The following is a 25981-nucleotide window of genomic DNA, read 5'->3' on the forward strand; positions in this document are numbered from 1 at the left end:
TGAAGAGCTTCATTTAGAGGCTTTGTAGGCTTCTTTCAACATGTTCTTGCGTAAAAATGGCGTGGGTTGGTCACTTTTGAATTGGTAATCCAAAAATATGATAAATTCTGTATTCAATTAAACTTTGCCATATAAAATGATATAAGTGGATTGGAAAATAGTACTTCCTCCTGTCCTTTTAATATGCCGCTATAGTTCAACAAAATTTGGTCCAAAGTAAATGTAGCTTTAGAAAATCTTGAAAGCATTAATTATTTCTTTTACAAATTTACTATTGTTGCTTTAATAACTGATTTATATAATTTTCAACGAAGTCTTAATCTAACAAATGTAAGTATGTAACTAATCTTCAGTTTGAAGAGAGATAGAGAGTAATTTAATTAAATACTTATATTTATTGATTAATTAATACACTATAAAATAATTTTGTTAATGAGTGTACTAAAATCTTAAAATTAGAACATTCCACTCCTCAATTTCCCCGAACTCTGCTCCACTTTCCATGCATGTCCACTCCCTATGCTTCACTCTGATTAATTCTTCAAACTTATTCCAATTTTGATTCAATTTTTTTACTCATTTTTCTGATCTCTCTCTTCTTCATGTTCATGTTTTGCCTCTAACTTTTGTTGGCAGATTCGATGAGTAAAAGATGAGTGTTGAAAGAATTCTTAACACGATTTTGAAATTCTTTCTTTTTGCAAGTTTTTGAGAAATACTTTCAAAGACAAATGACTCAGGCTAGGAATTGAAATTTATTGCAACATTTGATTACATGGACGAAAGCAAACATAACAACGTGCATGGATCGAATCAGAATCTTAGTATTACACAACCTGCTAGAGAAAAGGTTCATTACAGCAACAAGCTACGTACATATACGGGGACGCATCACAAGCGTCCCCACGTCCAGCTACGCAATCGCAGCCTTGATGATCGCATAATTCATAATAATAGTTATGGTTTACAAGAGGATTTATCCGACGATGAAGGGTCCCATTTGGTTAGCCAGAAGATTGAAGGCATTGGACTTGCAGCGAACGGTTCAGATGATAGTAATGAATCGCCTTTACCGGAGTTTGAAGGAAGTGGTGGTGGAGTCGGAAGCTTTAAAGTCCCAGCTCGTGCCCCTCTGCATCCTGCCCGTCCAACTTACCTTGAGCTCAGGCCACATCCCCTCAAAGAAACTCAGGTGACAAAATGTGTATTTATTTCATCATGGGCAATTTCTTAATGGAGGGAAAACGTTTTACCATTGGGAATTATTTGGTTGTTTATTAACCAATTAATCTGAGATATAGTAAGGGGTCGTTTGGTTGCTGGTTAAGGAGTGAGTTATTCATCCTTATAAAATTTAAAACCAACATAACTAGTGCCATGTTGGGTAGCATTTTAGTTGCTATGTATATATAGTTCAACACACCAAGCACAGTGTTTGGTTACTAGTTTACAATCCCGCGTAATTAAAACATACTATAAGTTATGAGTCAACTCATGAACTATTTTGTGTAGGGTAGAAAATGGAATAACTAATACATGAATAAATAAACCCTGCATTACTATACCTGGATAATTCTAACCAGCAACCAAATGACCCCTAATGGTATTAGGCAGAAGACAAGGTATGATGCTGGTGTTCTGTTATATAGGACAATGGAAGCATTATTTTTTAACTTTAAGGTTAACAACAATATGTAAGTGCTGGTTAATACAAGTGGTATGGGGTAAGAGTTACAAATACTTGTCAAATAAAAATGACATCCATGAGATGTGTCAACTTTTTTCTAGTGCTGGTGGGAAGTAGTAGGTATCCGTGGAATTAGTCGAGGTGCATGCAAGTTCGCTTGGTCACCACCGTTATAAAAAATAATTACATCTGCTCATGAGTGATGATATTATTGTCTCTTTGGTGAAAAACTTTTTCTTTGGAGAAAATACTTAGGAAATACTAGAACGACACTTCTTCAAGAAATATCATACCAAACACAACCAATGTTACTTTGTTTGTTTGTAGAAACAATTAAACAAATGTACACTGTCTTGAGCACATTTTTTGAATGTGCATCATCCAAAAGAAAAAAGAAGGTGGAATCAATTGAACAATATTTGAATTGGATGAGAAGTTTCTGATGAGTAATGCATGAGCTTCTGTAGTTTCTCTCCTTATTATCCTTTCTTCCATTTTCTCTTAACAATGCAGGTTGGGAAATTTTTGAGGACTATTGCCTGTACAGAGACACAATTATGGGCAGGACAAGAATCTGGGGTAAGAGTGTGGAACTTTTCAGATCAATATGAGCCTGGGATGGGAATTGGAGGACGGGCAAGGAGAGGGGACGAGGATGCAGCACCATTTTATGAGTCAGTTGAGACATCACCCACGTTATGCTTGATGGTTGATTATGGGAATGAGTTGATCTGGAGTGGGCATAAGGATGGCAAGATTAGGTCTTGGAGAATGGATCGGGCTAATTCTGATGACTCCCCTTTTAAGGAAGGCCTCTCTTGGCAGGCTCATCGTGGTCCCGTTCTTTCATTGGAAATATCTTCTTATGGTAATATCTAGCTTTTCTTTGTTCACGTTTTCAATTCATCTACTCTCTCCATTTCAATTTGTTAGTCTTAATTACTATTCGGATAGTCAAAGGTTGTTTTCTTTGACCATAATTTTTTCAAATACTTTCTAACTATTGTGACTTGTAGTACTTTCTATGTAGTTTCTAAATATGTAAAATTTATTTCAAATAAATTGAAGATTCTATATTCAAATTCACACTAAACATTTGTCAGTTTGACCTCGTACTCAGATATCAAGCCAAACAAATTGAAACGGAGGGAGTATTAACTAAAACCTATGATCCTAATCAGTGTTTATCATTTTGATCACACTATCGAACCTCTTGTTAGCCTACATTTCAGTGAAAGAGGTAGTCTTCTAGATTTTATATCTTAAGGTTGAGATATGTCATTAGAAGTCTCTTGTCCATAGTCTTATGACTTCCAACCCTTGGAAATAAGGCCTAGTTTCAAACATGATCTTCTCGAATTTGTTATCTTAGGGTTGGGATGTGTTGTTGGGAGCTTCAAGTTAATAGTCGTAAAACTTCCAACCCTTGGAAATAAAACCTATTCTTGAGTAAGAGGATCTTGTTTGTTCGTCAATATATGATCTTTCTTCGCTAGTAACAAGGAAAATCAATCAAGATACTAATAGGCTTGCTAGGTGTTTTAAGATACAAGTTGCACAATTCAAAGAATCACGATGAATTTCATATTACTCTTTTATTTTTTGTGTAAAAGAAAACTATGTTATTTTATTTTTTGTGTAGAAGAAAACTATGTAGATGAAGCTGAAACAATGCGAGAGTTTCTAGAGTCTTTGTAAGATGAACAAGGGTATAATTTTGATTTTTCGAGTTGTAAATTGGCTCACAGCACAGCCTTTGTGCTGATGATTAATACACAGTTACCTTCCTCGAAAAAAAAATAGAAAAATATAGTGTGCTTGTTATGGCTGGTTTCAGTGCATAGGCCTCTCGAGTTATTTGCATAACCATGATGAAGAAAAGTTAAGAAGCAATGTAGGCAAAGCTAGTCTTTTGGTGTGTTTTTCTTCTGCTTTATACTTCTGTCCAGCTGTAATTTTTGTGCTTCAAGCCATACAATTAGCAAAAAACATAAATACACAGATTATACAACTGCCTCTTTTCTCATGGATTGATATTAAAGATTATCTTGTCTTACTGGTCTCTCTGAAATCTCACTAGCTTATCTTAGTTTTAGTTTTGCTTCTGTTAGTGTTCCAAGGAACATTGACTACTAGCTTCTTGGTCCAGGTGATATATGGTCTGGATTTGAAGGTGGTATCATAAAGGTTTGGCCGCGGGAAGCAGTACAGAAATCTTTCTCCCTATTACCAGAAGAAACGTACATGGCTTCTTTACTTGTGGAAAAGTCATTCGTTAACCTTAGAAGCCAAGTTACAGTTAATGGTGCATGTAACATCTCATCTTCTGATGTGAAGTGCTTGCTATCTGATCATGGAAGAGCAAAAGTGTGGGCATCTGGATCTTTATCCTTCTCATTATGGTATGTTCCTCTACATTGCTTCCAGATGAATATGATGTATGTATTTGTTCTAGGTTAATTCATAAGAGAAGAGGTAAGACTTTCTTTTTTTGGATAATTGTTTAGCCACTAATTACCCTGATAGTTGGAAAACTGCAGGGATGCACGAACTAGGGAACTCCTGAAAGTGTATAATGTAGATGGTCAGATTGAGAATGGGGTTGATATGCCATCTGTGCCAGAACAAGCAGTGGAAGATGAGAGTAATATCAAGGCTGTCTCCAAATCTAAAAAAGAAAAGTCACAAGTAGTGGAAGATGAGCGTAATATCAAGTCCGTCTCCAAATCTAAAAAAGAAAAGTCAGTGGAAGATGAGAGTAATGTCAAGTCTGTCTCCAAATCTAAAAAAGAAAAGCCAGTGGAAGATGAGAGTAATGTCAAGTATGTCTCCAAATCTAAAAAAGAGAAGTCAGTGGAAGATGAGAGTAATGTCAAGTCTGTCTCCAAATCTAAAAAAGAAAAGTCCGTGGAAGATGAGAGTAATGTCAAGATTGTCGCCAAATCTAAAAAGGAAAAGTCACAAGGAGGTAACTTTTTCCAGCGTTCATGCAATGCTATAATAGGAGCTGCTGGTGCTGTACGTCGAGTTGCAACAAAGGGGTCAGGGGCATTTGCAGAAGATAGTAGGAAGACAGAGGCCCTTGTGCTTGCATCTGATGGAATGATTTGGAGTGGATGTTCAAATGGCTTACTTGTGCAGTGGGATGGGAATGGAAACCGTTTGCAAGATTTCCATCATCATCCTTGCGCTATTCTATCCTTATGTGCTCATGGTTCTCTAATATGGGTTGGCTATGTAAGTGGTATGGTACAGGTGCTGGATCTTGAAGGGAACTTGCTAGCTGATTGGGTTGCTCACAACGGGCCTGTAATAAAAATGGCAGTTGGGGGTGACTATGTTTTTAGCTTGGCTAATCACGGAGGAATACGTGGATGGACCCTTGCCACTCCAGGACCTATTGATAACATATTACTATCAGAAAGAGCTGAGAAAAGATATTTATACACCAGACAAGAAAATTTTAGGATTTTGGTTGGCACGTGGAATGTTGGTGAAGGAAAAGCCTCACAGGAAGCACTGGAAACTTGGCTGGGTTCTGCCATTTTGGATGTTGCGATTGTAGTAATTGGGTTGCAAGAAGTAGAAATGGGAGCAGGTTTTCTTGCAATGTCTGCTGCAAAAGAAACTGTAAGCTATCAAAGTACACCCTTTACATCTCGTTAAGAAAATGAATGTTGCGCCTAACCCAATAAAAATAAAAAAAACCAGCTCATGATGTGAGGGTGTCCAAGTCCATATAAGGAAACAACGTCGCATTCCCTCCACCAAAGTGACAGAGCCAGAATTTTCACAAAGGGGGTTCAAAATTGAAGTAAAAATACAAATAAGCCAAGAGGATTATCTACTATATATACATAAAAAGATAATTTTAACCTTGTATATACATTGTAATTTTCCGCCGACGGAGGTTCAGATGAACCCCCTTGCTCTTACATGGCTCCGCCCCTGCTAGCTGATTTAATTGAAACACCACCTGAAACTGGTAATTGCGTCATTCAGTTGAAAAGGAAAATAATCAATTAAAATACTTGAGCTATCTATTATTCAGGCCAAAAAGTCAAGAATCCACAGCGAAAAGATTTGACAAGATAATGTCTTTTGTCTCTGATTGCTTATTGAATAACTGAAGCCTGATTAAGAGATTTGAGGACATGCTATTGCTAACACTAAGATGCTCTACCAATGTATGTGTCATGAGGAGAATTCTATATCCACTAAAGGAACGTCTGCATTTCAAGAAGCAATCATTGAGTGCAGAAAGTTGTGTACTGGATGACATTTTTTTTTTGTTTTAAATTTTCATGACATAGGAGGATCATGGCACTAGACCATAAGCCTTGGTGGTGTACAGGATGACCTTACATTCTCAATTTAATTAGCAAGACTTGATCTCTTTTGATAGTTCCAAGTCTATCATTAATTCAATTTTCTGTTTGATAGAATTGATGATTGAGGACACTCATAGTGGGAGCCATGCAGATAGTGATACGTTATGCTATCTTGATCTTGTCTACTGTGCATATCATTATCCTGATCGCAGTGTCAACTGTAGGTAGGACTAGAAGGAACTTCCAGTGGGCAATGGTGGCAGGACGCAATAGGGAAGACCTTGGACGAAGGATCAACTTTCGAAAGGGTAGGATCAAGGCAACTAGCTGGATTGCTTATTGCTATCTGGTAAGAACTAGTGTGGTTACTTCAATGAGCTATTCTCAGTAAAGCTTGATCTTTCTGACTGGACTGGGGAAAGCATTTCTTCCATTGGCTCCTGCCTATTCATACTACTAATTTATTACTTTCATTAAGAATATTTAACTTAAGTCAACTGAGCTGGGATTGCAGCCTAGTTGATTTATTGATCGTTAATCTTTAACTTAGGGTGAGAAAAACTCTTAGAGCACATGTCGGGGACCTTGATGTTGCTGCAGTTGCATGTGGTCTAGGACGTGCCATTGGTAATAAGGTAAGTATCTCTTACTGTTAAGAGGTAGAACAAATCATTGATCTTGTCTTTAGAGTTCATCAAGCTATTTAAGTGTTCAAATTAGATAAAATTATCGGTTGTCATTCAAGGTGAGGTAATGAAGACGATTGAGACACTAAGACAATATAGAAGGGCTTCATCTTCTAATCTAAATTATTGTCGTTTGCCACAATTTCATGGTTGTACAATTATAATGCAGGGTGGAGTCGGTCTGAGGCTAAGAGTATTTGATCGGATCATGTGCTTCGTGAACTGTCACTTTGCAGCACATTTAGAAGCAGTCAAGCGCCGGAACGCTGATTTTGACCATATATATAGAACAATGGCTTTCACTCGATCTTCTAACCTTCTTAACGATGCTGCTGGTATGCTGCGATACCTGTTTTTGACTTGCTCTCTTGTCTTCTCCACATATTTACTGTGGCTGCTTTACTCTTCTGGCCTGCCATGGATCCTTTCTCTCTCTCTTGCAGCTGGTGTGTCATCTGCTGCTCAAATGCTTCGTGGTACAGATGTATGACGTGTATTCGTATTCATCAGTTTCATACTATCTCTTCCATTGAACTAAGCCTTGACTTCCTCTATAACAGGCTGCAGCAATTAATCCCCCCGATGAGGGAATGCCTGACCTTGCTGAAGCTGATATGGTGATTTTCTGTGGGGATCTTAATTATCGTCTTTTTGGAATATCTTATGACGAAGCCAGGGACTTTGTCTCACAAAGATGCTTTGAATGGCTTAGAGAGAAAGATCAACTAAGAGCAGAAATGAAAGCTGGTAAAGTTTTCCAAGGGATGCGTGAAGCAATCATCAGATTTCCTCCCACTTACAAGTTTGAAAAGGGAAAACCAGGATTAGGAGGTGAGATATATTTGTAATGATCAACATGGGACTCAACATCTTACTTTCTTACACTTTGCTAAATATTAGTCAAACTGTTTATAGTGTGTTTTAAGATTTCCCTTTTGGATTGTATTGCTTAATGCATGAAATGTCAAAAAGCACTGAAAAACATTTTCTGTTTCCACTTTAGGTTATGATTCTGGAGAGAAGAAACGAATTCCAGCTTGGTGTGACCGAGTGCTATATCGAGATAGCCGGTCAGCTCCATCTATGGAATGCAGTTTAGAGTGCCCGGTAGCTGCTTCCATTTTACAGTAGGTTTTCTCAGGGATTTCTTCAAGTAGGCCTTTCCTGCTTTGTGTAGAAACCGATTTCTCTTATGTGACAGGTACGATGCTTGCATGGAAGTGACAGACAGTGATCACAAGCCCGTGCGGTGCAAATTTAATATTGAAGTTTCTCGTGTTGATAGATCAGTAAGGAGACAAGAGTTTGGGAAGATATTCCAGTATAACGGTAAAATCAGGTCTTTACTGGAAGAACTGCGTTATATACCTGAAGTAGCTGTCAGTACCAGCCAGATATTTCTTAAGAATCAAGAAACATTCAGCTTAATAATTACCAACAGAAGTAGACAAGATAATGTTTATTTCCAAATCACTTGCCAAGATCAATCAGCTATCAACAAGGACGAGCAAACATCAGATTATCATCCCAGAGGTTCCTTTTGCTTTCCCCGTTGGCTTGAGGTGATTTCCAAGTCCATAGATTATTGAACAATCACCTCTTCTTGAGTCCTAAGAAAACTATTTTTTGGTGAATCTACTTATCCATCTGAAAGTTCACTGGTTATGAAAATAGCCTTAAATAAATTCAAATGGATCAAGGCAACTACATTTGTAACATGTCGCCACACTGTAAACTGACCCGAAAATCATGCTTAATCCATTAGTCCGAGCTCCAAATACTTTATTTTCTTTACTAAAAAGAGAAAATTAGCATTTTATACTTCTCTGGACTGAAAGTAGACCTCTTCTGTGAGCAATGTCATCTTATAACTTCGTCTGATTCAGGTCACACCTGCGGCTGGCATGATCAAATCTGGCCAAGATACTGAGATCTTGGTACGTCAAGAAGAGTTGTGTAATTCAGAAGATACTGCTGATGTTAGCAAATGGTCCGAGGACACAAGAGAAGAAGAGGTGATTTTAATGATCAATATGAAAGCCAGTCGCTCAATGGAGGTAAGAACACATCAAGTATACCTCCGCTGCAGTTTCTCAGCTAATGCAGGATTCATGTTATCAAGAAACAGTTCCAGCAGAAATGAAGGGAGCTCCCATCACAGGTCAAATAGTACCAGAAGAAATGAAGGGAGCTCCCATCACAGGTCAAACGGTTCTAGAAGAAATGAAGGGAGCTCCCTCAGGTCTGCTTTTCAACAGGAGAGTGCCTCTGACATGAAGAAATATGAATGACCATCAAGTCTTTCAGGGTAACTGATATCTGCATGAAAGCTTATAAACCCAAACAAAACAATAACACCACAAGACGGTTTCAAGCCAATGCTCGGATGTAAAATTTTGGGACATGCATGATAGGTCTTGACGTATATACTCATAGATAATTAGCACGGAACAGTCCAGCTCAGAATTCTGGATTTAGAGCATTAATTCGCTCTTCCATTTTTTCACTAGAATTATGTTCCTTGATTTTTTGTAGTTACTGTTTATCTCAAAATTATACGATAAATGTCTGCACTTTGATCAGTAGAAAGCTGTTTGTGCTTCCTCAATAAGACTTGCTTGTAGATATGCACAATTCGTTATTTTAAATTCCTTTTTTTTTTTGGTTTAAACTAAACTGTTCCCTTTCGTTTTAGATACATTCAGCAGAAAGCCGCCGTGGAAGTTTCTTGCCTGCGTATGTGCTGATATGCATGCCAAGACACATAAATTATGCTGGATATGTTGTGATTCTGGTACCTCATTGCATTACCCTGTCGTGTCTAAAATCAAGATATTCTAGATGGGGAAGAAAGAACAAAGTTGTTCACTAGTCTGATGAACTCAATTTTCATAGAACTAGCTCATTCTCAGGATTTTTTTTCATGTTGGCAAAATTCTAACAAATGAAGGCAGCTGGAAAAGACGGAACTTCATGATGATGGAATAAAAAAGACTTATCATAAATTATAAAATGACACCCTTTTGTTTGATGAACAAAGAAGTTGATCAGGTATATAGGCATAAATATAAATAGCAGCCATCCCCACATTCTTGTCAACAAGTTGCAATCTATGTACTAATTATTTTATCCATATAGATTCCTTTCATTCTTTCACCCTTCTGAATCTGATGCCATGGCAGAGTTCTTGGACTTAATAGTTGAGAAATGCATATATCTTCTTGAAATTTCAATTTCTGAGCTCCATGTTTGATGCCTGATTATTCTACCTATACTGCATACATCCTCTTGTAGTTTTCACTGCAAAGCTCTGGATCTGATGCCACAGACAATGGGAAAGAACGTGAATGAGTCTCAGTTCTTCGAATGCTCCTCAACCTCGATTCTTCTAGCCTATGTTGAACCACACAATAGCACATGGATCCAATCGTAGTGAGCATTATTATGCAACCTATAACAGTTGCATAGACAGCAAGCCATATTTCCTTAGATCCAACCACCACATAACTAAGAGAGATAAAGGCGATTGAGATGAAAAGGCAAGCTGCCCACATGAGCTTGTTTATCCAAAACATGAGTCGCTTCTTTGCTTTATGTTCAATCACAACGATAGATGTCTGGACCACAACAACAGCAACTGAAATAAACAAGGCCATACTGTCGAACAAGAAGAAGATTATAAAAGCTGCTTTTCTCCCTACGTGTGCTTCGCCAATCGAAAATCCGTCTGTTTTATCTTCAACATATTGGCCAGGAACAGTAAAGATGGCAGCAAAAGCAACAGTAGCAATAAGGACAGCAACGACCGTTGCATTGTTGATGGCATTATTAAGACCACTAATGTGTAGCTTCTTAACCTTCATTGCAATTTTTCTTACTTTGAACCCAGTTTGTCGACTCTGTTGGAGCTGAGAGTGAACATCATGTTTTATGTCACTTACACTTTGTTTGAGTTGTTTTGCAGCACCAGGGGGCTTCCCATGATCTTTGGAATGACTAGCTCCGGCCTCTTTCAAAATAGAAACAAGCTCTGGAGTTCCAAACTTTTCTGCAATATCAAGAGCTGTTTCTCCAGCCTTATTAACAGCGTTAAGGTCGATTCCCTCAATTGATATAAGACATTGGACCATCTGCAATGACACATAGCAGAGTATTATTACTGGCTGATTTATGCAAATATCCCCTTTTCAAGCCATCAATTAGATTTTGTCTCTATTTTTAGATGTTGTGCAAATATAAACCTTGAGAAATTATGCTTTCGGATAATGCTAGACTTGGGTCTAATGTTTGCTCAACTTTACAGACAAAACATTAGACTGTCGTCTAACGTTTGTGATAGCTTACAAATTTTAGGCTGTGGTCTACCAATTTCTCATAAAATTTTCAGTTTGCTTAAAGAAAATCTTCTAAGTAAAAAACAGATATACCATCTGCAATTACACATAGCAGAGTTTCATACAGATGTACCTCTTTAAGTTACAAGATAAATAAAAACAGGGTCATTTACTAAACAGATATCACAAAAAGGAACAACTGACCAAAATTTCAAAGTATTACTAGGATGTTGGTTTTCCTTGATATAACATGTAAAAACACTGTACCATCTGCAATTATAAGTAGCAGAGTTTCATACAGATACTAAAACAAGACAGCTGATACAGGACTTTGGTTTTCCTAGATTTAGGCGTAATTTAAAACCCAAAAGTCTCTTTCAAAAACTGTCACTTATACTGGAGGAATATCAAATGCAGAAATTTTAAGCTAGAGAATGCACAGTAGCTTGAATCTTGATGTCCCAAAAAGTGAATCTTAAACATGCATGTGGAAATGTACTTAGAACTATATTGCCAAGGTATCATATGTCTACAACACAAAAATTAGCAGCAATTAGTGACAAAGTAGTGTAGGTCTCTCTTAAATATATGAATCCATATATTTTTTAAAATTCCGACATTTCAAAAGCTTCTCCAGCATTCAGAGAACTAGTAAATAAGATTAAGATAATGGGAAAATTGTTAAATCTTTCACCTACTTCTACATTGTCATCAATGAAGTACCCCTTTTTGGTTTCTCTTATGTCGAATACAAGTTATACAACCATGAAAAATAAGCTACTTCTGAATAAGGAACTTATCACATAAAGTTGGGCCAAAAAGAAGGTGCATTTACAAAGAATGCAGTTTATGTATGTCAAAATTTCCATATAAAATTAAAGTAACAGTCGCTGACCAAGTCTGTGCAAATCATAGAAAGAAATCAGATCTCATGCTTGAGGACTTGACATATGGTACTAAAAGATATTCCTATTTTGTTGTAATTAGTTAGTTGAAGATCTGATTCTCTAGAGATACTCTGGGTTAGGTTTATGATCATATTTCTACTGTTTTTTGTTACTGCAAGTACTATAAATATAGAGCCAACAAAGCTAAATAAAACAGTTCCCGTGACTGCATACCCAGAATGTTTCTCTTAGCCTTTGTTATTTCTCCGAGTCTCTTTTGTTAAAAGACGTCAAACACATACCACATTTGCTTTACTGGAAAAACTAGATTAAGCAAACAAACCTGTATCCGTCCCTTTCTTGTTGCAATATGGAGTGCTCTATTTCCTTTGTTATCTTCCAAGGCCAATATAGCAGGACTTGGTTTGATTAATTCGAGCACGATGTCAATATTCTGTCCCTTTGCAGCCATGTGTAGGGCAGTCTGGCCTTTATTATCTGTTCTAAAGCCAATCTCAGGATCTTTGTTTAGAAGGGATCTAACTATCTCCAAGTGGCCCATTCTTGCTGCGGTATGGAGCACGGTTTTTCCGTTGTTCCGAGCTATCTTAGCAAGGTTAAAATCAATCTCCAGAAGCATATTTACTACATGAATATGCCCCTGTGCAGCTGCTGTATGTAACGCTGTAGAATTGGATGAATCTGTGGTCATAACTAGGTTCGGAAAGGAACGCAGCAGCTCCATAAGTACATCTGCAGTTTTATCCAAAAAAGTGTTTACAAGTGCAAGTAAGAAAGGAACATGCTGGATTCAAGTTTAACAAGTATCTAACAACAAGATTGGCAGTTGGCACTAAGACGGGATGAAAATGAGGCAGAATTTCCTTCAGCATCTATTTACTAGAACTTGATAATGTGAAAAAAACATCTCCACTTTTTCAGAATTTGCTCTTTGGTAAAGTGAAAGGAAGTTAGATTTGGCTGAGGACTTCACCACACTTGGTCTTGTCCATTAATTGTGGATCAAGAAGAATGCCATTCAAGGTTGGTGATAAAATAGATGACTGCACTTAAAAATTATCAATAATTTCAGCAACTAAGATTCTGGAAACTCGAGTATTGATAATATCTACATTCTTACTCGAGTCAGAAGAACAGTCAAACAAGAAGTTTAAACCGAAATAATCTGTACATCGGCATCTCAAATTAAAATTATGGAAACTAAGATCCAGGATAGAACTTGTAGACTATAGCAGTAATAAATAGCATGTGAAGTACTAAGGTCATGTTCACACCATAAAGTCCACACTTTTACTAATAATTTTTATTGCTTCAACTGCAAATCAAGAAAGATATTCTGAAAAACCACATGTGGTGTGGACCGTTTAGAGGACTCACCAAGATGACCCTGCCTTGCTGCAACATGGAGTGTATCATAGCCATTATTTGCCACAATAGAAGCAATTTCAAGGTGTAAATGTTTCAAGAACTCTGCAACAACCAAACTATGACCATTCTCAGCAGCAACATACAAAGCAGTCTCACCCTCTTGATTTTGCTGACATAACAAATCTTTTATGCCTTTTTCATCAAGCTTCTGCACAATTTCTTTCACTTTTCCTAAATTCCCTGATCTAGCTGCAAGGTGGAGAGGCAAATCCCCTCGTTTCCCCGGTGAATCCTTACCCCTTTTCCTCTCCCCACCAAAGCTCGTTTGCCTCTCCATTGCTATCCGAAAACTTTTTTGTTTTTCCAATATCCTACTAAAGCTCTTCTGCTTCTCCATCGCCCCGTTTCGAAAACTTTGTTGTTTTTCCATTGTTGTGCCCTGGAAACTAACCTGTTTCTCCATGATCATAAATAATTCAAGCCCCTGAATCTCAAATGATTTAGTTTCTTGTATATCAGTTAACTTTAGAAAATACCAACTTTTTCCACTTTCAAGAACTACAAAGGCTGAAACTTTTCATCATTATCAAGTTCAAATTGGGGAATTAAGGTACTAAAGATACCTAAAAATATATTACTTTTCCCACATTTCTTGCTAAAAATCTATAATGGCATTAGTTCCTTGGTGGAATCTACAAAAAGATTGAAGCAAATTTAGAGAGCCTTCTATATTATGAGTCTTGGAGCTCTCCAGTGAATCAAAGGACAATCTTTTCAGTGGATTTACAGAACTATAAAGCATATCAAGAATTCAAAATCAGACAAAAAAGAACAAATCTTTCAACAAATATAGAACTCAACTTCACTTTTGATGAAACCCCAAATACTGAAAATTAGAGAATCTTGTTTGGTGACAAATGAAATTTTGAAAACCCCCCCAAAAAAAATAATCAAGAACAGCAAACATCACCTTATGGGATATACCATTATTCACATGTAAAAACAAAAACAGTATAAGGAACAAAAGGGTCACTGAATCCAATGGTTTTGCCCACTTTTTGTTTTTGTCAGGCTCTTTTAAAGTTGAAGTCTTTCCTAATATTAAAATCTTAGATGAAATAAATCAACAAAAAAAGACTCCTAAGAAAAGTTGGTTACTTAAAATTGGTGACAAGACATTTGATCCTGAGCTTGCTATGTGTCATTTTATTAAAATTAAAGGTAAATTTATGTTAAAGTATAATTGAAGAAGTATATCTAAATTGAAAGTATAATAAGAGGTATATTTAAATTTTTTTGAATAATATAAAGTTATATTTAACCCTTTTGTCATATTAAAATCTCAGATGAAATAAATCAACAAAATGAGACTCCTCCTTTTTACTTTTTTCACCTTTTTTTCCTTTTCATAGGACATTAGAATATAAAAGTTGGTTACTTAAATGGGCAACTTGTTAGTCTCTGTTGATGTTATCTGTTAACACATCAAACATGCACTAAAAGACAGAGATTACATTGCATACAGTAGTGGGGCCATTCGTTATATTGTCATATTCTTTGAGCTTTCATGAGATGATATGATAATTGGTGGGGCACCCACCATGCTGGATCCCACAATGTGATACAATGTAGAGGGTACCTAACCTTTGAAGGGATAAAAATCATAAGGATTAGTCATAGGAGAATCAGAGGACAAATTAAAAAACCCCTTGAATTTTAGGATAATTTAAGTATGACTTGCAAAATAATTATGATTTAGCGAGGATTTTACGTATTAACTCTAATTTCAAATAACACGAGCTGTTCCACATGATACGTGTTCTATTTGGATAGTTCTTACATATCATTTCATAATGTATCATATCGTGTTGTATTATATTGTATTGTGTTGTATTCTATTGATGAATACAACATTTGGATAGATGGTATTGTTTCCCGTCGTTAGATAAAGCCACATATCAGCAATCTCAAAAATATTTACAATGTTATAAAGAAAAATGCGGTACGAGGTAGAGTTATATTAAAATAAATGTCGGGTAAATAATAAAATAAAATTATTATATAATAAGCAAAGGGAAAATGAGAAAGGAAAAAAAAAAGAAAAAAGGGAAAGAAAAAAAAGGTAACGATACCAAATCGATTGTTATATAAAATGGATTTCACGTAGTCATATAATGACTAATTTAACGATACAAAAATTTAAGTAAAAATAAAAATACAAACATCGTAATAATAATAATAATAATAATAATATTAATACAATTCAATAGGTAACAACCATCCAAACAAGCAGTTAGGTGTTTAGGAGCTTCTGCACACAACAACCCTTGAAACTTATAGTTTAGCTAGGGATCACAAAAACACTCAATAATTCAAAGTGTGAAACTTATAAAAACGTGATGGTTTAGGAAACTTCTTAGCCATTTAACCTGGAGGCATTTTACACCATTGGAGACCCAAGTTAGTGGTTAGTACCCTAGGGTGTGTAAATATACCAATTATAATGACGTGGATTAGTAAATATCACAAAGTTGATGAAAGGACTGAGAGAGTCGACGTAGAAACAAGAGTTGTCCCTTCAATATCAAAAAAAAGACACCGACCCTCGTGGACTGATTTCAGTATATCAAAATTTACAGAATTTAGGAGTTCCATTCTGACACGCCTGAATGCAAGCATGTTGTTTCTTAGATTATTGAAAGATTCCACTCTTTTGGTAAATTATGTCGGGCTAAATCTGGTAATAAAGGTTGTTTGGTAGCTAGTTAAGTTATTCATGTATTAAATTATGTATAAGTAACATTTATATTTGGTAGCATTCTTTTGCTATAACATTCAAGTTACACACTTAATACGGTGTTGATTTGCCATTTAACACACTTAATGCGGTGTTTGATTTACGATTTAGCAATCCACATAACTAATACATGTATAAGTTATGAGATAATTTATGTATTATTTCATGTAGGATAAAAGATGGAATAATTAGATCCCACACAACTAACCCCTCCATAAAATAGTATATAGATTCTCTCATAACTATTTCTTACATTATTAATACCTGCATAACTCTAATCAGCTTCCAAACGTCATTGCGTCATATCCCATCAACTGTATGCCATAACGCTCATTGACTTCTTCTTTTTTGTATGTTTTTAAGTTACGTGTAAAGATAGTTAGAGCCCGTTTGGATGGGCTTAAAAAAAGTGACTTTTATGTATGAAGTGCTTTTAGAACTTTTAAGTGCTGAAAGTTATTTTTATAAATAAGCAGTTGAGTGTTTGGATAAAAGTACTTATGCTGAAAATAAGTTGTTGATGTGTTTGGTAAATAAGTGCTGTTAAGCACTTATTTTATGTCAAAATGACTGAAATGCCCTTAAAGCTGTTAACACCATAATAAGTTGATTTAAAAGATGTTCATTTATAAATTCTTGTGAAGGTAATTCTGTAGAACTAATTATAAAAAATGTTCATTTATAAAAATGTCCTCGTGTATAGTCTTTAAAAAACTTATAGCAGTGTGATTTAAAAAAAAAAAACTATTAGTGAATTTAACACGTTATAAATGTTACCAAAGTGTTCATTACAATTCAGAAATTGCTGACCAATTCCTATATATTTATCCAATAAACGATAATTTTCACGATGAAATTGAATAATTTCAGACATGTGCTTTTTTCTTATTCTTCCAGCAGCCCTGTGCAAAAACAGTAAGCTCGTGAATATGAATTCTCTTTGGCCATTTTCTGACCACATTTTCTCCACCGGAAACCATACATAAAGTATTAAGTCTATCCTCAGTTATTGTAAGATACCAAACAATCTCAAAGTAGCTGCAAGAACCTTATTAAATTTCAAACAACTAACAACCCTTTAAATTTATTGTCAGAGCCAATTCATTAAGCCTAGGACCTTCTTTTTTCTCCACACCTTTGAGCTATAAACCGCCTAATCAATAATGTCGAACAGAACAAAGGAAGTCATGAAATTGCAAAATCAAGAGGACTGAAGAGAATCCAACAAAATACGGGGAAAAAAAGAGGAAGAGAAAACAGAGCAAGAATCTCCAAAAAAAAAAAAAAAAAAAAAAGGAACAACAGAAGAGAACCAAAGAAGATGAAACGGTTGTTCTTATATTTTTTATCATCAGATTTAACACCTGTAACTGGAACACCGGTTGAGACTTGAGATGTGGAGGCTGCGTTGTTGGTGAAAAAATGAGGGTGAATTTTAGGGCTTTAGCTGTGAGGGCACTTTGGGAATTAAAATAAAATATAAGAGATATAAAAGTAATTTTTATGGTCAACGAAACTGGCTTTAAGCCATTCAAAAAAAAAGTTAGGATTTCCAACTTTTCAATTTTGGATGACTTTAAGAACTTTCTGACTTAAATTTGGCATTTTAAGTTGATACCCAAACACCACAATAAGCTAAAAAGGACTTATAAGTTGGTCAAACCAACTTATAAGCCCATCCAAACGGGCTCTTAATCAATCAGGTAAAAGCACTAAGTCGACGCCGCACTACCATTCTGTCATTTCCATATTCGTTTAGCTGAACAATTATCTCCGACACTAATTGTTTGGATAAAACATCCCAAAAATTCTCTTATCATGATGTAACATTATTCACTTCACTTTATTGTCAAGTCCGGATAATTTTTTTTTAAATATTCACGTTATTCAAAGTATTACCGCACCTTGTGTTGTATAAGGGGCGGACCCACATGTAATTTATTGGTGCTCGAGCACCCATTAACCCCGATGTAAATTATGTACATTTGTATAGAAATTTTTCAAATGATAGATATATTAAACCAAAAGCACCCAATGAACGAAAATCCTGATGGGTGCTTTGGTTAGATGGCTGGCGTGAAAGCCTACCTTGGGAAGACGTTTGGGGGTTCGAACTTGGCATGATATACAAATTGTTTTGTAACTCTAAGTCATCTTTTTCTGCTTTAAAGTCAAACTTTTTCCATCTTTTTCTATTTTTTTTCTTCCAACAAACCTTCTTTCTCCCCATACAGATTCTTCAATTCCTTTACTTATACTTTATTTATGGCTTTTCATTTTAACTCAGTTTCAACTTAGTGATTTCTCCTCCTCCTCCTCTGTTATACTTACTTTAGCATTTGATTTTCTTTTATATTCATTTAATTTCCTTTAAGAAAGAAAACGAAAAAAAACTCTATTTTTTTTAGAACGTCTGGCTATTTGGTTAAAAAATCCTTCAAGCGAATTCATTTTTTCCTAAGAGGCGAAGAGTTTTTTTTTTTTTTAATGTCAATTGTGTTTTCTTCAATAACTTTTTAAACAACTGTGTTTAAATATTTGTGCACCTATACTATGTGATTTATAGTAACTTTATATGAAAAGAAGAGTACCCACGAGCTTAAAATTCCGGATCCGCCACTAATTGTATATAATTTATTTTCGTTTCAGCTAACAATATGATTTTTCTTTGGGCACAGCACACCAATAAATAGTATGCATCCCTTATATTCTGCCTATTTTATACCATGGAACACGTGAAAAATCTCAACTACATCATAGGATTTCATGAATGTCCAGGTTTGTGTCTTTCTTCTATTTAGTTCTTTTATTTTTTTCCCAATTTGAAGATTAACGTTTGTGCTTCACATGTATCCATGTGAGTGTGACTCGAATCATTTCTCTCATTTATTGCAATAAAGACAAATGTCACCCCTTAAGGTTTTGGATTTTATTTTTAGTTCAATTTTTAGAGACTTGATTTCGTATTTAATTTTAAAAGAAAATACTAAATCATTGGCGGTTTATCGTGATTTTTCACAAGATTCTTAACTTTTGCTGCTAAATACCCTGTATTCTCTTTTTTACTTTACAAGCTACTCCCACTGTGCTACCCCCACTGTCCTAACTAACTGATATGACTCATTTTTCTTTTTAATCGGTAAAAAAAAAGATATATTTTTTTATTTGGTAACAATTTAACTTTAAATATTACCTTTTACGTTTAACGCGACGATCTATAACCACACAAATATCTTTGACTTATTTTAGATCACAAGATTCAAAAGTCTTCATTTATTTCTTAGACTCCGTGTCCAGTCAAACTACATCACATAAATTGAGATGAAAGGAATAATTGATAAGTTACTAAGGGGTCGTTTGGTTGGAAACAAGTTATCCAGGATTACTTATCATGGGATTAGTTATTCCACCCTCTCATAGGGATAAAATAACACTACAATCCTAGGATAACTAATACCGGAATTAATTATACCGCGATTTTATCTCAGCCAAACGTGGGATAAACTCATCTCATATTTAATTTCGAAATTATTGATCCTTATCCCTCGTACCAAACGAGCCCTAATAGTATAATTACTACATCAAATCCCAAATATTAATCGTTTTAACAAGCTGATTTTGCTTTAAAGTATTTGACTTTAAATCAATAAAACATTTTTTTTAAATCTATCCTTACTGTTCCAACTAGTAGCTTATTATTTAAGACATTTAAGAGGGAGATATATGATAGTTTGGATAAATACCCTCACAATATTAGAGTTGAAATCAATGTTGTGAAGCACGACATAGAAATGTCAGAAATTGGATTATACTAGCCATGTGAAGCACATTATACAATTGTCACAACTAATTGTTCTATAAATTTATGAATAGAACGTATCAAATGTCCCTTCCATTACTAATCCGGCAAAACATATTTCAAGTAATAATTCTAGATTCTCCAATATCGACTATAAAATGTAGACAATAATTGGTTGCCGGATACCAACCATGCCCATCTAGATTAGATTTAAATACCACTAGAGGAGCAATAACAAGATTTTGGCTTTTCATAGCCTAAAAATCTCTACCCCACAAAGGTAGTGGTAAGGTCTGTGTACACTTTACCCTCTCCGGACCCCACTTGTGGTATTACATTGGGTATGTTGTTGTTATTGTTGTTGCATAGCCTAAAAACTTCCAAAGGTCAGCAGAGCACAATTCCGAACTTGATACATCCACGCCTCTACCCTTCTTCTGCCTTTCTTCACTTAAATACCATCCTTTTGAGCATGGTGCAAAACTGGAACTTGTGACATGCGCCAAATCAACACATCATGAACTTTATTCTAACGGCTGAATCAAAGCTCTGGGGCAACAATAACAGGACTTCTATGAGTTCATATATTATTGAATCAGTTCTAGACAGTATCAAGAACCTTCATGCCAAATCTCTTGGAGAAACTATACCCTCAAGTCTGTAAGAAATACATTTTCCAGGGGTATACAACTGCACCGTTTATTCCAGTTGCTTGGAGGAATTGCACAATTTAATATGGTAATCAGTGGTCCAACCTCGTGCCTCAGCTGCAAGAAATCAAGCTTTACGCGATGAACTAAACTCAAGGAACGAACTTAATCAGACCATTCTTGTGTCACATTACAGCGCCATCCGAGTTTCTGATCATGAAACTGTGGTCCCCACATTAGGCTAAATATAGACAGCAGAAACAAACCGGATCACTCTGGTAAATCTCCTGTCCTTCTAGACCAAGCTAATTGCAGACTCTTGGGCCACAAACATCAAAATATTAAGGAGACCGAAATGGATAACCTTAGTTGTAAGGTTGTCAATTAAAATGCCAGTCACATAGAGGATGTACTCTTATCGATCGTTTCTTTGACAGATATAACCAGTTCATGCTTCACAGTTTGCTATTTCCAAGATTGCCCCTAAATCTGCAAGAAAACCATAAGAAGCTAACATTTGGAAAATGAGTACAAAGTTTCCTATATAGACAAATGAAGCCTATAACTCTTAACCCAACTACAACTTAGACTACACAGTTCGTAAATGGACCGTTATAGGATTAAACCACATATATAACTTTAATGAAGCATCTAGTGAACCAAAGTTACGTGTGCCATAATTACTTTGTAGATAAAGAAACTGTTGGAAGTACATTACATATGCCGGTCCTCAAAACGTGGCAGCTGTGTAATTATCCAATATAATCAGTGTTGTACTAGAATACCATCTTTGTCATCCCACTTTTTGACAACCTTTAGAGTAAGTAGTCTGGTTTTGAGGTTAAAGAAGTAAGTCAAAGCAAATGCCAGTTAAAAAAATTCAGCTTTTCCAATTTTACATTCTTTTGTGTATAGATTAGGTGGTTTATTTAAAGGCTAGGGAAAGATTGGAATAAGAGAGGACCTGGATCAGGGCTATTTAATGCAGTTGCTCAGACTTTTGACTTGCACTTCTTGACAAGCATCAAAGTTCTAGCAGATCTCAAATAGGGGACCTCGGCAATCTGAAAATTGAAGAACGGTCTCTTTTGATATTTTTTTTTTCTTTTTGAAATTTGAAGAAGGATGAAATTTTCAATAGATCCCTGAACAGTCCAACTAATAGATGCATTTGCTTAAACTTGGGAATTTTCTCAGAAGCAACATACCTTCAGGGGCGTCTTTAGTAATTCTAACTGCCAACCTCGAACCTCATAGCTGTCAATGCAAATGCAAGTTGAGCAAAGAGTGCACTCTTATGAACCCAGTACTTTCTGCTTCATCATTGCTACTATTTCTGCAAATATTACTAAATCTGCCAGAGAAACATATAAAACATGGGAGGAAGTGAGTATGACGTGTTTAATGTAGATAGTGAAGCTTATAAGTCTATCGAAAGAAAATTAACTAGGTAGCTTATCATACTCAACTGAAATCCATTCCCTACTACCAATAATCTCCGCAAGAACAACCACCATCCTGAAAATGATGGTACCGGATTGGATCTCTTATGACAATGCTTCGACGCTCTATCTGTGCCAAAAGTTTCGCGAATAAATGACAATCTCCACAGATCCTGAGATTTTTCCTGATTCTAATGGTCTTCTCTCTAGACAGGCTCATTACACCAAAGGCAACAGCTATTTTCTCACTGTGGTACAGAAGCGAGTCTTCCATCTGTTCACCTTCAACATCTTGTAAGACAAAGTTTGTGTCTGGAACATATCCCACCTCCTTTAATCTCCAAATAATCTGATTTAGCTCTTTGTTAATTTCCTCTATTTGTGGATGGGAGTTGTCTCCCATTATAAAAGCATGGATCTGTTTATTTACTTCAATCCAGCTGCATCCCGGTTCCTTCTTCACTCCTCTTTCCTTCATGGACTTTCTTAAGTCCACAACGTCTTCCCATTTTTGAGTGTGCGCATATATGTTAGATAGTAATATGTAAGTTCCCGCATCACTCGGATCCAGTTTTATAATTTGTTTGGCAGCGTACTCAGCTAAATCCATGTTTCGATGTACTCTGCAGGCACCGAGCAACGTTCTCCATGTTACTGCATCTGGTTCACATTCCATTTCACGGATTAGTTTCACCGCTTCATCTAGCTTCCCAGATCTTCCAAGAAGATCAACCATGCAACCGTAGTGTTCTCTTCCTGGATCAATACCAAAGAGCTTCTTCATCGAGTGGAAGTAATATTGCCCATCTTCTACCAGTCCTGCATGACTGCAAGCAAATAAAACTCCAAGAACAGTTATGTAGTTTGGTTTGATCCTCGAGACTTTCATCTCTTCGAACAATTCCAGTGCTTTTCTGCTGAAACCATTCTGCGCGTAGCCTATAATCATCGTGCTCCAGGAGATCACGTCCTTCTCTACCATCTGAGTAAATATTTGGTGCGCATCTTCCAAACTCCCACACTTGCAATACATGTCTAAAAGTGCGTTGTTAAGGATTAGGTCCCGCTGGAACTTGAGTATATGAACATGCACTTGCCTTCCCACTTCTAAAAGTGCCAAACTAGTACAAGCTCTAAGAACACTTGTTAAAGTTGACTGATCAGCTGAGAATCTAGCTCTTTTCATCCTTTTAAAGAGAGTCAAAGCTTCATCCCCATCACTGTTTTGAGCAAATCCACCAATAATGGAGTTCCAGACAACAAGATCCCCAGTCACCATCTCGTTAAACGTGCACATTGCACACTCGAGTTGACCCATTTTTGAGTAAACGTCGATAAGAGCACTTCGGACAAATACGTCAGACTCCAGACCAACTTTAAGTATGCTGCAGTGGAGCTGCCTAAGATTGGATAGGTCATCACAAGCTCTCAGAACAGAAGAATACGTAAACATATTAGGTCTCACGCCATCTCTCAACATGAAGATCAAAAACTCCAAAGCCTTGTTATTCATCTTAGCGCTAGAGTAGGCAGCTATCATGGTAGTCCAGGAGACAACATTTCTCTCGGGCATTCTATCAAACAAAACTTTCGCTTCATCCAACATGTTAAACTTCACGTACATGTTCATAAGCGTGTTAACAAGGAATGTTTTAGGCTCATAACCATTCGAGAACACATGTTGGTGGACCCGTTTACCTTGTTCAACTGCCCCACGGGCCAAGCAACACTTAATGAGTTCCGAGTAGGTAACAGAATCAGCCCAAATCTTGTGAGTTTGCAAGGACCTCAATGCGTTCATGGCCCTGGGAAGATCCCTTCCATAGCAGTAAGTTGTGAACTCGTTGAGCAGATCATTGCATTGGATCGGTACTCTCTCATTCTTCCACTGGATTGCTGCACCGGAGTAACAGTGCAGATGTTGAAGCAGATGTCCAGGTGCAAAGAGTGGAGGAGATGTACCAGACAAAACCAGCCCGCGTACTGGTATGAGGTTTTCTTTGAATCTCATTACGGATTTCATCTCATCTTACGCGGTAGGACTGTGAAGATGAACAAAAACTAAATCATTTTCAGAAATGCAATACAGAATGAGTGACAATGGTAATTAAGTTAAGTACCATAATTAAGGGTAGGGCAGACCGGTGCAATAAGCTCCTGCTATGCGCAGGGTCCGAGGAAGAGCCGGACTACAAGGATCTATTGTACGTAGTCTTACCTTGCATTTCTGCAAGAGGCTATTTCCACGGCTCGAACCCATGACCTCCTGGTCACATGGCAACAACTTTACTAGTTACGCTAAGGCTCCCCTTCTTAATTACCATAATTAAGGGTAAGGAAGCCCAGTGCACTAAGCTCCCGTTATGCGCGGGGTCTAGGGAAGGACCTGACTACAAGGGTTTAATGTACGCAGCCTTACCCTGCATTCCTGCAAGAGGCCATTTTCACGGCTCAAACTCGCGACCGCCCAGTCACATGAAAGCAACTTTACCAGTTACGTCAAGACTTCCCTTCTTAATTACCATAATTGAAATGTAAAATTTGCAATTAACAGCTCCTAATTCTCTTCTTACATTCCAAATGAATATAAAGAACAGAACTACAACATGATTCTACACATTGGGAGGAAGCATATCCTCAGCAATTGATATAAGGACAATAAATTCTCCAAGTTCAGATTCTTTTTTTTTTTTTTTTTTTGCCTGTGTTTTTCCCTTCTGGGAATCGATTTATGTTTTAACCTTAGTTAATAAAGAAAGAAAGAGTACAAATTTGCTGATGCAACTATCTTTGGAGCATATAATCAAACAGGTTGTAGGCATAGCAAAAATAAACAAACTCACTCACAGAAATGGGACACGTGGCACGAAGATTCAGTCTTAAGCAATTGCAAGAATTTGGATGTTTGTTGAAACTAAGATTAGTTGCTGATTTAAAGTAAACACCAGTTGCCGCTATTTGTAGGAGATAATTAAGGAACAACAGCTTTTGAACAACGTAGGATAATAAGTCATGTACTAATAACTTTGCGAAAATGACAAAAATTGTCTGTTATGTTTGGAATATGTCTAAAATAGTCCGTTAAAGTGTATTCATGCACAGTTTGATCCTTTAAGCTTACCATAAGTTAGTACTTTTTATCTCTGTCCAATCTATTTATTTTTGTTTTTCACAGTTCTTAATTAAACTTAACAATCTAAGTTTGTTAAATATTTGATAGAGGCAACAAACTTAAAGGCCTAAAACTGCTTAAAGATGAATATATATTTAAAGGACTATTTTAATGAATACTTGCCTGTCCTTGTGCCGAGGATCTACCGAATACAGCTTCTTTATCAAGGTAGGGGTGAGGTCTGCGTACACTCTACCCTCCAAAATTTCACTTTTGTGAGATTTTACTAGATATGTTATAATTTTAATGAGTCCTTTGATGGAACAATACGATTTTTTTCCGAGCGAAATGGTATATGAAAATCTACTAAAATCTAGTCTAGCATGCAATAAGAGACTAAAAAGAAGACGAAAATCTATTAAACTATAGACCAACTGATGGTTCAACAAATAAATGATGCGGTAATTTGCATCAAGCAGCCAAAAGAAAAATAAAATAAGAAAGGAATAGACAATTGAACACAGTACACTCATACGCCAGCAACCTAGTGTTCTTGGCTAGGTGTGACATAGGAACTCTTCTCTACAAGATCACATGCCTTTTTTAAATAACATTGATGGTTGGACTAACTTGCACGCACAACTAATCTAGCGAATATTTGTTACCTTCCACTAGCACAAACATTAAAATAATTCTAACTACCAGCACAGATAACAGGTAAATTATGCACAAGGTCACATGGGTTGCTACTTAAGTTTGGCTTAATTGGCTGTGAGTACCACCAGTTTGTTCCAAAGAGCAACTGCATAGCAATCAGTAACCACATGCAGTATATCAGGTTGAGGGCAAACGGAACAGAAAAGAAAA

At 36.3% G+C, this 25981-nt stretch overlaps 3 protein-coding genes across 6 annotated transcripts; 1 reads left to right on the forward strand and 2 right to left on the reverse strand.

Moving 5' to 3' along the window:
* Nucleotides 1-545: 545 nt before the first annotated feature.
* LOC132604308 (type I inositol polyphosphate 5-phosphatase 12-like) lies at nt 546-9364 on the forward strand. 2 transcript variants are annotated; one of them, XM_060317761.1, is made up of 12 exons: nt 546-1192; nt 2201-2555; nt 3837-4089; nt 4228-5317; nt 6243-6367; nt 6569-6653; nt 6874-7039; nt 7148-7188; nt 7265-7535; nt 7708-7831; nt 7906-8266; nt 8591-9364. In XM_060317761.1, exons 1-12 carry the CDS (start codon nt 776-778, stop codon nt 8993-8995), a joined length of 3693 nt encoding a protein of 1230 aa, XP_060173744.1. In that variant the 5' UTR covers nt 546-775; the 3' UTR covers nt 8996-9364. The 2 variants fall into 2 exon arrangements, with proteins under 2 accessions (XP_060173744.1, XP_060173743.1); XM_060317760.1 differs by having other exon boundaries at nt 6874-7188.
* A 317-nt stretch (nt 9365-9681) lies between these two features.
* LOC132604307 (ankyrin repeat-containing protein At5g02620-like) lies at nt 9682-14441 on the reverse strand. Its single transcript, XM_060317759.1, has 3 exons — nt 13324-14441; nt 12269-12678; nt 9682-10834 (listed from the first exon to the last, which is right to left on the reverse strand). The coding sequence occupies exons 1-3, from the start codon at nt 13781-13783 to the stop codon at nt 9974-9976; spliced, it is 1731 nt and encodes a 576-aa protein (XP_060173742.1). The 5' UTR covers nt 13784-14441; the 3' UTR covers nt 9682-9973.
* A 5532-nt stretch (nt 14442-19973) lies between these two features.
* LOC132604309 (pentatricopeptide repeat-containing protein At2g03880, mitochondrial) lies at nt 19974-25054 on the reverse strand. Of its 3 annotated transcripts, none has more exons than XM_060317763.1 (5): nt 24846-25054; nt 22030-24044; nt 21769-21914; nt 21525-21624; nt 19974-21049 (listed from the first exon to the last, which is right to left on the reverse strand). In XM_060317763.1, exon 2 carries the CDS (start codon nt 24023-24025, stop codon nt 22046-22048), a length of 1980 nt encoding a protein of 659 aa, XP_060173746.1. In that variant the 5' UTR covers nt 24026-24044; nt 24846-25054; the 3' UTR covers nt 19974-21049; nt 21525-21624; nt 21769-21914; nt 22030-22045. The 3 variants fall into 3 exon arrangements, with proteins under 3 accessions (XP_060173746.1, XP_060173745.1, XP_060173747.1); XM_060317762.1 differs by having other exon boundaries at nt 24850-25050; XM_060317764.1 differs by lacking the exon at nt 21525-21624 and having other exon boundaries at nt 24850-25050.
* Nucleotides 25055-25981: the final 927 nt, after the last annotated feature.

This window comes from Lycium barbarum, chromosome 7 (assembly GCF_019175385.1).
Source record: "Lycium barbarum isolate Lr01 chromosome 7, ASM1917538v2, whole genome shotgun sequence".
NCBI classification, from domain to species: Eukaryota; Viridiplantae; Streptophyta; class Magnoliopsida; order Solanales; family Solanaceae; genus Lycium; species Lycium barbarum.